General features: G+C 40.8%; 2 protein-coding genes across 3 annotated transcripts in view; one reads left to right on the forward strand and one right to left on the reverse strand.

Annotated features, from left to right (window-relative positions):
- The window catches only part of ACSL3 (acyl-CoA synthetase long chain family member 3), a 128,168-nt gene extending 125,319 nt beyond the window's left edge, over positions 1-2,849 (reverse strand). Inside the window, exon 1 of one of the 2 annotated variants that reach the window (XM_007502204.3) lies at positions 2,510-2,849. The gene's annotated coding sequence lies outside the window, so the exon portion shown is untranslated. The remainder of the gene's footprint in view (positions 1-2,509) is intronic. The other variant, XM_007502201.3, reaches the window with a different exon arrangement.
- Positions 2,333-4,490, forward strand: LOC130455954 (uncharacterized). The gene is made up of 2 exons (XM_056808489.1): positions 2,333-2,930; positions 3,555-4,490. Exon 1 carries the CDS (start codon positions 2,333-2,335, stop codon positions 2,927-2,929), a length of 597 nt encoding a protein of 198 aa, XP_056664467.1. The 3' UTR covers position 2,930; positions 3,555-4,490.
- Positions 4,491-10,538: the final 6,048 nt, after the last annotated feature.

The raw sequence follows: 10,538 nt of genomic DNA on the forward strand, positions 1-10,538 counted from the left end.
TACCTGATCCAAACTTATCATTCAATGGATTAATGGAATCATAGGTTTAGAACTGGAAAGGACCTTAGGTCATCTAGTCCAACGCAGCAGATTTAGACCTAAAGAGAGTAAGTGATTTGACTAAAGCCAAGCAACCTGTTAAAGAATTCAGCTCTCCCAATTCCAAGTTTAACCCATACTGTACTGCTGACCTATAGATTTTTTTTTCCTTGAATAAGAGAGGAATTGACAGGATCTAAATTTAAAAAGAAAATTCACAGAAGTGACTAGAGAATAGTATATTGATACTTGTATGACAAACAAGAAAACATAATAATACACTAACTATATTCCCACGCCACAGTATTTTTCCTTAATAAATTCTACAGTTGTCTTTAATTTATCCTCACATTTTAATCCTCAAAATCTAATTAGACAGTCACAAAACAAAACTTTTAAATTTCGTGTCACCATGAAGGAAATGTTCTTATTTCAAACTACAGGTCATAGGTCATAGAATCCATGGTAAAAATGGCTAAACACTACTTTGGAGATCTACAGCTCCCACCAATTTTTCACTAGGAGCTGTTTCTTCTCTAGTGTTTATATTATACTGAATATGTTTTTATGCTTGAGGCAGGGAAAGACAGTGTGGCACAGGGAGGGAATATAGCAGTGGACTTGGAACTCAGAAAAGACCAGGGTCAATCCAGCCTCAGATCCTTACCTGTTCAAATCACTAACCTCTCTGCTTCAATTTTCACATTTGTAAAAAATGAGGGCATTGGTCTTGATAGCTTCTACATTCTCTTTCAGCTATAAATCTATATTAGAGTGGGAAGAAAGATCCAGCTTCTGAGAAGATCAGGCTTTGCAGTTATTAGCTTTATGACCTTAGGTTTAGTGATTTGCACACATTAAGCTTTGTTGAATGGAACTGAACTGTCCAAGATAATACAGGTACTAAGGAGCAAAGCCGTGGGATAAGTCAAGTCCTCTTCTAACTCTAAATCCTTTGGTTTTTAAGTCTCTTAAATGCATTTTGATAAAAATAAATGTAATTAATTCTCAACTGAAAGCTTAGAACAGAATAGCAAGATCTCAAAAGGATGCCCACCACTTTGAACCCCCCCAAAAAAAAAAAAACTTTAACACATTCTTTTTATTCTGTCACAAAAAAAAAAAAAAGATACTTTGGAGTAGTGGAGTAGGCCCCATAACCCAATTTGATCCCAAGCCTTGCATATACTGAGGTTCCTCCTGACCCTCCAGTACAAAAGTTGTCAACCCACAGCAACAAAACGATCTAATTTCAGGTGTATCTGGCTTGGCTCAGGTATGAACTGAGCCTCAATGCCCCCCCACACACACACACACAGGCTGATCTCTGGCAGTGTATTCCTCAATTTCTACCATACAGAGACTTGGGGACCACCTGGTCCCCTTTCTCCCAATCCAGATTAGGCAGTGGATTTGGCTTTCCTTCTCCCACCCTTAAACTAAGCCAGATCCATCAACAAGCAATGTTCTTACCAGCTTCGCCACCCCACTCCGAATCAGGCCTTTCCTCCTCCCATCCTCATGCTAATTAAGCAACAAAGCTCTTAAAGCCCACCCCCCCATCCAGACCAGTTTTTCCCTCTCCCACCCCCGCTGAGCTAGATCCAGCAGCAAAGCTCCTAACTCCCCCCCCCCCTCCCACGCTATCGGTCCAGCAGCAGCAGAAAGCTCTCAGAATCGCCCCCCCCCCCCCAATCAGGTTTTCCCCTTCTCGCTCCAATGTCAAGTCAGATCCAGCAGCAGCAATGCCCTAAAGCCCCCATCCTTCCGACCAGGCTCTCACCCTAACGAAGTCAGGTGTAGCAGCAGCAATACTCTCATATACCCACACACACACACATCCCGCTCCCTGCCAAGACCGACTCTCCTCTCTCTCACCCATGCTGTCAGGTCCAGCAAAGCAGCGATCTCAGGAACCGCTCCCCCAGACCAGGCTCCCCCGCCGCTCCCGATGTCAGATCCAGCAACAATAGCAATGCTATCAGGAACACCGCCCCCCCCGCCCCAACCAGGCTCTCTCCCCTCACCCATGCTGTCAAGTTCAACAGCAGCATTGCTTTCAGAACCCCACCACTAGGCTCTCCCCCATCTCGCCCATGCTGTCAGGTCCAGCTCTCCACCCCCATCACTCCAGACAGTCGGAGTGCAGCATCACCGCAGCCTCCGCCTCATGCCTCCCTCCCGGGGTCCCCAGCCCAAGCCTCCGAAGTAGCAGAGCTCGAGGTCGCCCGGGGGTTTTGGTCCGGTCGGGCTGGGCCGGGCCGGGCCGGGCCGCGCGGGTCCGGGGGCGCGCATGCCTCACTCCACACATACACACACCCCGCGGCCCCGCGCGCGCCCCCGAGGGTCTTCGGTGGCGGGGGAGGCTGGAGGCGGGGCCCCGCGTGCCGGCCAACGCTCCCCGGCCTCAGCTCCCCCCCAGATCATAAGAAAAAACAATGAGGCGGCCGAGCGCGCTTCCCTCACTCACCTAGTGCCGGCGCCACAGCCAGCGAATTCCGACTCGCTGTGCTCTGCCTCGGCTCCTCGTCTGCCTCCGCGCCGGGCTGGCCAGAGGCCTGGAAGCATCCAACCCCACCCCCTCCCTCGCCCGCTGGCTCCGGGCGCAGGACCCGCGGCCGCACTTCCGAGGCGGAGCGAGGCCCTCCTCCTCCTCCCTCCCTCCCAGTCTCCCGGGCCACCCAGCGTCCCAACCGCCCCCAGACCGTGGCGACTAACGCTACCGCCACTCTCGGGCACTGGGAAGCCAATGTCTGTTAAGTCCCGAACCGTCCGAGACTCGCACCTCCCAGCGGCTCTTTTGCATATTCAGGAGCAGCCGCCGCCCATTGGCCCGCCGACGGTGGCGCGTGAGGGGATGAGCCTATCGAATTCCGGCCGGGAAGAGTAAAGTGAGCGAAGGAAAAGGGGTGGAGCGAGGTTACTACAGGTCATTTGGGCCCCGGCACTGGAGTAGCCCAGGAGTAGGCTACCCGGGCTACCCGGGCTACCCCGGGCGTGCACGAAAGAGGAGGTCCCCAGTGCTGTAAGACCTTATCTCTGGGTCCTTACCTGCTGGAGGGCGGGGAGGCGAGATTGCCTTCAGAAAATCAAAGTGTATGATTTCTGTTACCCGAAATAGAATCCCTAGAAAAGGTCACCTATGTTTTGGCTCCTTCATTTTTAATAACATTAACACGTTTTCGTTTAAAAGGTTCTTTTCGGAGCAAAGAGTTTTAGCAATGCTAAATAACAAGGCTTTGTACCTAGAACGGAAGACTCGACTTCCGGCAGCAGGAAAAAAAAAAATTCATCCCCCCCAGTCACATATGTAAAAAAGGTGGGCATTTTTGACCTTTTTAACTTTACAAGCCCAGGGTTTTCATCAGCTTAAAAAAAAAAGGTGTATTTGTGTCAGTTACTCAAAATGATGGATGAAAAATGCGACTGACAAAATGAATGAATTCACACAGAAATCATCACTCATCTGTGCAAGCTTATGGCAGATGGCTTCACTGTCTAACCAATTTATTTAGGGTCCTGTTCTCGAGATGAAAAACAAGCTGGCCGAATGAATAGAAGTCACTCTCCAAAGTGTGGAAGATTTAAGCTCAAGTCCTGCCTCAGAGACGTTATCCAACTTTCTATAGGACTCTAGTTTCAGAGAAGCAATTAGTCCTCCTTGGGGAGGGAGAGTCCACCGGGGAATTCTTTATAAGTACCAATAAAAATCACAGATCTAGTTTCCAGCCTCTCTATCTTCCATAGTCAATTCCTTGGGTTACCGTGGCCAACAAAACAATTTTAATTTCTATAAGTATTGTTAGTTGGACTGTGCATAGACAGAAAAGTAAAAGAGATTCCATTTCAAAAAATGAGAACCTTTTTTTCAAATTATTTTAATGCAGAGGAGAAGCTAGAACCTTCTTAATGTAAAGACGACTAAGAGAGCATTAAGCTCATCTCTGATTACTAATCTTCTTTAAGTAGGTGAAAGGTGATTTTCATTAGCTAGCCTCCAGCTAAAGTAGGGGCTTACTTCCCCAGTGAACCTCTAGCAGCCTGAACAGGGTGGAGTGATGTACTGAACAAAAGACATCCTACTCTACTTGGGACTGATGCCAATTTATCTACCTGAAGGAACGGATCCTTTACCTGAGCAACCTGTTCTTCCACTAGAATCCTATAGAAATTCTGCTACCCTTTGAAATATTGTCATTTGATACTTCCTGAAGATAGGTTCTAGAATTTCGTATCTGAAAATACTTAACATTTTGTTTTTGCAGTAAGCATAGTTTGGGAGTTTTCCCCCCCTACAAAACTAAGGAAACCACTTTCAAATGACAGAAGAAAAGAACTTAAGATTGAACCCTACCAACATTAAAAGGAATACAACCTAATAAGACTGATCTATGTTCACCTAAATTGATTTCTTACATTCCCATAATAAAAAATCATGAAAAAATCTTCAACATTTTCTTACTAAAGTGATATGTGAATTTCCTGTGTACTGAAAGTATGTGAATTAGGTGAATGGTACTTTATTTTAACAATGTTACACTTATTCTCTAGAATAATTTTGGATAAATGATTACATTGTGTGATGCTTTAAATACCCCAGTGCTTGCTCATCTTGCTTTAATATTCATTTTAAAAGATATGTCTTAGTCACTAGAAAATACAGACAGATTTTTCATTTTGCTTTATGGGTTAATAGTACATATAAGTTTTTCACTATAAACACCCCTTGAGTTTGGAGATTTCTTTTTTTTAAACCCTTACTTTTAGAATGGCCAGGCAATGAAGGTTAAGTGACTTGTCCAGGGTCACACAGGTAGGAAGTAAATGATACAGATTTGAATGTAGGTCCTCACAGTCTCTAGGCCTGGCTCTCAATCTAATGAATCATCTAGCTCCCCTGGGATGTTTATTTTCCAATAAGGTATATGCCCTTTATACAAACCAAATCTTCAATAGCTCCTGGTCAAAGGCAGGTTTTGTGGACACATTAAGAAAAAAACTGCCCAAGGGTTCCAAGGTGGTATTCTTTTTTAATTATACATATAGAAAATGATATTATCCATTTACTTTATGTACACATTCTTAATACTAGAAAATCCAATTTTCCATAGCACAAAGGTATTTTTTTGTGACAAGTCACATTTCTTGCAAAAAAAAAGGCTAAAAGTCTCTGATGAGTGAAAATAGCATTTATAGTTCTTTAATGTTTGAAAGCACTTTACATGTATTATCTCATTTGATAAAGATAGGTACTATTATTATCACAATTTTAATTTTATATTAGGTAAATAAGCCTAGGAAAGACTGAATGACTTGTCTAAAGTCCCACAACTGGTAATTCAAGACAAACTTTTAAGTTTTATTTGCATTATTAACATTTTCTCTCTTACTCTCTTAAATCTAGACAAATCAAAAAAACAATAAACTAAGCCCTGACTTGTAGTTTGCTGATTTCACCCTGAAATTTTAACATTCCCTCTTCAAAGTTGGTTGAAAGTGGCTCCAACATACCTTTAGTTTTAGCCATATAGTCTTATAGGCTTCCTTCTTAAGTATCTATTCTAAGGCAGAAAAGAAGAAAGCATAGGTAACTGGAGTTAAGTGACTTATCCAAGGTTGCACAGCTAGATTTAAACCCTGTCCTTCAGACTCCAGGCCTGGCTCTCTGTCCACTGTGCTACCTAGCTGTCCCAAACACCCAATATTATTATTGTTTCAAGTGCTTGGAATTTTCTTCTGCATAAAGAAGTTAAAAATATTCAACTGGGTGAATGAGTAAATGAATATTAAATCCCTATGATGTTGAGAACAAAGGTTCTCAGTGACTCTCCCCCCTCCAACCCCACTCCCCAGCATAATTTGAAACTTGCATCCTTTTTTCTTTTCTTTTACTTTTTTTTTTTGGTGGAAAGGTCTGGGCCTATGATTTCATGGGGGGGTGGGGGGGGGAGTTAACTCCTATAGTAGAAATCACCTTCTAAGAGATGCAGATCAGAAGTTTATCTATAGTTTTTCATTTTAGAGGGTTTTTTGGAGCCCTGACCTGCTAAATGACTTACCCAAAGTCAACCTGCTAGGATGTATCAGAGGTCAAAATTGAACCCAGTTCTTCCTCACTCTAAGTCAGACCCTTTTATACTATACAGAGCTTCCAGTGTATTCCTTGACTATAGTAGGGGTTTAAAACATGTTTCCTTAATTAATTGAATTCTGGATCAAAAATTATTTTTTAATTATTACATGCTTATTCTGTTGATGAGTGTTTCTTTGGAAACATAAACAGAGCTTTCACAGGTTTTTGAAATTGGTTCTATTTTTTTCCCTCTATGAAACATTCAGTTTAATTTATCTAAAGACATATTAATATGAAAAAGTTCTCTTCCAGTGTCAATTGTTACTTTTTAAAAAATTCTTTATCTTCTGTCTTGAACTTGATACTAAGTATTAATTCCAAGGCAGGAATGCTGCAAGGGCTAGGCATTGGGGTTAAGTGACTTGCCCAGGGTCACACAGCTAGGTAGTAGCTGAGATCATATTTGAACCCAGGACCTCCCTCAATCTACTGAGCCACCCAGCTGCCCCCTCAATCATTACTTTTTACAGCTATGGTATAAAACTTCCTAAATTCCTGGCTTATCAAGAGCAAGGCATTTCCTTGACTATGTAAAAGCCATGTTTTATCTAAATTGAGGCAAAGATATTTTATGGTCTTTCTATCAGATGTCAGTTATCTCTAGACAGGTAGAAGGGAATGAGTTGGTTTGGACTTGCCATTTTGTTAATTAAATGGCCTGAAAACCCCATAAAATAATGAATATTCTCAACTCAGCTATAATCTCTGATCTCAAAGAGTTTTCTGAGCTAACTGACAAGTTTAGTGACTCACAGTCACATAGATAATATATGTCAAAAGCAGGACTTAATTAAATACATGTTGTTCTGATTCCAAAACCAGCCTTTATATCCACTATATCTGTTACCTCTCTCTCTCTTTGTATCATGACATCATCCTAGTTGAGCTTTGAAGTTTTTGTACAATTTTGCTATTTCATTTCAAGTAAAATATATAAACAGTAATTTTGTTTTACACAAAGACTTTTGTCCATTCTTTTTTTTTCCAATTCCAAATTCTCTCCCTACTCTTAAACCCACCTATACCCAATGAGAACACAAGAAAAACAAAACCTGTTACAAATATGTATTGGCATGGAAAAAAATAGCTAATGTAAAACATTAGCCATGTTAACAGAAAAATTATAATAGCCTAATTTCTAAGAATTTATAAACCAAAGTCATATTATCTGTAAAACCAAAGATACTAGAATGTTCTTATCTCTTGGAATTTCCCAGCTAATTGGTCCAGCAATTCCAATAGTCACAAGTTTATGCTTAATCACTAAATCATAATAGGAAACTTTAAAAGGTCATTTGGTTCAGGCCTGATACCTCTATAAAGTTACCTCTATAAAGACCTCTAGAATCATAGGTCAGGTTCCTTCAACCCTTCTAGGAGCTATGATCTAGAATGTTCAAATGTTCTCCAGGTTATTGAGTGATTTCTTATGGCTAACTCAATTTTCTGAAATGCAACTGCATTTCCTCTTGCTGTACTATTTGTGATTATGAAGAATAATCAGTTGATGAGAATTCTCTTTGTAAAAACCCCTCAAATGTATAAAAGTGACGGTCACCATTTCATTTCCTCTTTTCTCTTCTAAAAAAAAATCTTCCCTCTTTTAAGCTTTCTCTAAGGGCCCATTGCCTATCTTTTTAATCATTTTTATTGCTTCCCCTATGAGCCCTCTGAAGCTATATCATTTGAACACTTGGTCTTCATTTGAGGATAAGATCTTCTTCGGACATTATCCTACTTGTCCCCTGGGCAGTTTTTTTTTTTTGTTTCCCTTTAAGAATCCCAATTTGCCCAACTGAGTATTCCATATCTTATCTTCCTACCTTTATCTCTGTTGTATTCCTAAAATACACTCTCCTCACCTGCCCTTAGAATCCTTAATTTTTTTCTTGGCTGAGCTCTGGAGCTATCTCCTAAGGGAAGGCCTTCCTTATCCAGTTGCATGTAAATGCAAGGAAAGAATTACTTGCCTACCTGGTGTTATATATCAGACCTTGTAAACATATCCTTATATAATATTGGTTTTAAAATAGCCTTAAAGGGGGCACCTAGGTAGGTCAGTGGATAGAGAGCCAGACCTGCAGATTGGAGTCCTAGATTCAAATATGGCTTCAGATTTTCTAACTATGTGACCCTAGGCAAGTCACTTTACTCTCCTTAGCCTATATCATTCTTTCACCTTGGAACTGAGAGTAACCATTCTAAGACAGAAGATAAGGGTTTGTTTGTTTATTTTAAATAGCCTGAAAGCATTCATTCATGTTCAGTTTTTTTTTTTTTTCCAACTAAAATTCTCAGTTCTTTTCAGTCAGTTAGTTAAGTTAGAGGCAGGCATAGGGTCAAACTTCATTAATCCATTGAAGACCCTTTTAACAGCCTGATCTCTCAATTCATCAATCTTTTCAACTTCTATGTCCTCTATCTCCTGGAGTACAACAGTGAATTGTTTGGTGGTCATTGAGGATCTAAGCAAAGTTTGGAGAGGTTCTTTACTGGATTGGCAACAGGGTGATTAATTTTTTGGCCCCAGCAATGGACAATCTCTCCAGCAGTTCTTATGGAAAAGATGGCAAGATGTGAAATTGACAATAGAAAAGTTAAGTAGATTCAGATCTGGTTGAATGGGACCAAGTCAATTGAAAAATATTTATTTATCCCCTAATACTTGCCATTTAGTAAGCACCTACTACATACCAGGTACAAGATGCTGGGTAAACAAAAGAAGAAGAAAGAAAGAAAGAAAGGAAGGAAGAAAGGAAGGAAGGAAGGAAGGAAGAAAGAAAGAAAGAAAGAAAGAAAGAAAGAAAGAAAGAAAGAAAGAAAGAAAGAAAGAAAGAAAGAAAGAAAGAAAGAAAGAAAGAAAGAAAGAAAGAAAGAAAGAAAGAAAGAAAGAAAGGAAGGAAGGAAGGAAGGAAGGAAGGAAGGAAGGAAGGAAGGAAGGAAGGAAGGAAGGAAGGAAGGAAGGAAGGAAAAAAGAAAGATACTGCCTTCAAGGAGTTTCCATTTTCTTGGAGAGCTAACCCAAAGAGAAGTCCTTAGTAATTTGATGCCAGCTTGGATATCTCCATTTGAGCACTAAAATTAGCCAGGGATCTGTGTTTGGATTACCAAACTGGATGAGCACAAAGGATGAAAGAGATAGCTATAGGGGTTTAATGGAACCACCTTAGGTCAGTATCCAGTTTTCTGATTGTTTAATTTTCAACATAAGCATTATACCTGGAAAGTAGGCAAGTGATACAAATCAGGGCTGATTTATTGTTTTACTGACTTTCTAGAATTAAGAAAATATTGGAGAAAATGTTAATAGTCATATTAAATTTATTTCTTTAAACCCTTGCCTTCCATCTTAGAATCAATGCTGTGTATTGGTTTTAAGACAGAAGAGTGGTGAGGGCTAGGTAATGGGGGTCAAGTGACCTACCCAGGATCACACAGCTAGGAAGTATCTGAGGCCACATTTGAACCCAAGATCTCTAGTCTTCAGGCCTGGATCTCAATTCATCGAATCACCTTGCTGCTCCTCAGAGTTAGCTTTTAAAGCTCTTCCCAACCAGACCCAAACTTATGTCCAGCTTTATTGAACATCAGTCTTCTTCCTGCATATTGCAATCCAGCCAATCTGGACTTCTCCCTGACCTTCATTGCTTTATCTCCAGGTTTGGGACCATCCATGGTACTATCTCATGGGTCTAGAATTCCCTTCCTCCTTCCCCTGCCTCATCTCATCTTCTCTTCTTAACCTGAGGCCTTTCCTGCCTGCCCCCATTCCCTAAATGCTAGTGTCCTCCTTCCTACCACACCTGGTTCTATGAATTGTTTTGTATATAATTGTATGTATTCATTTTATATTTACACTGATTTCTTTCTTCCTCCTTTTTTTCCTTTTAAAATATTTGTTAGAGGAGATGAATCTTAAGATACCGGGGAAAGAATCATAGAGATGTAAAAGACATAAGATATTATACAAAAAAATCAAGCCATTCTCCAATTGATAAATGGCCAAGGGACATGAATAGGTAATTTTCAGTAAAAGAATAAGCACGTGAAAAAATGTTCTAAATCTCTTATAATCAGAGAGATGCAAATCAAAACAACTCTGAGATATTACCTCACACTTAGCACATTGGCTAACATGACAGCAACGGAAAGTAATGAATGCTGGAGGGGATGTGGTAAAATTGGTACATCAATGCATTGCTGGTGGAGTTGTGAACTGACCCAACCATTCTGGAGGGCAATTTGGAACTATGCCCAAAGGGTGCTAAAAGACTGTCTGCCCTTTGATCCAGCCATAGCACTGCTGGGTTTGTACCCCAAAGAGATAATAAGGAAAAAGACTTGTACAAGAATATTCATAGCTGCG

This window comes from Monodelphis domestica, chromosome 8, assembly GCF_027887165.1.
Source record: "Monodelphis domestica isolate mMonDom1 chromosome 8, mMonDom1.pri, whole genome shotgun sequence".
Lineage (NCBI taxonomy): Eukaryota > Metazoa > Chordata > Mammalia > Didelphimorphia > Didelphidae > Monodelphis > Monodelphis domestica.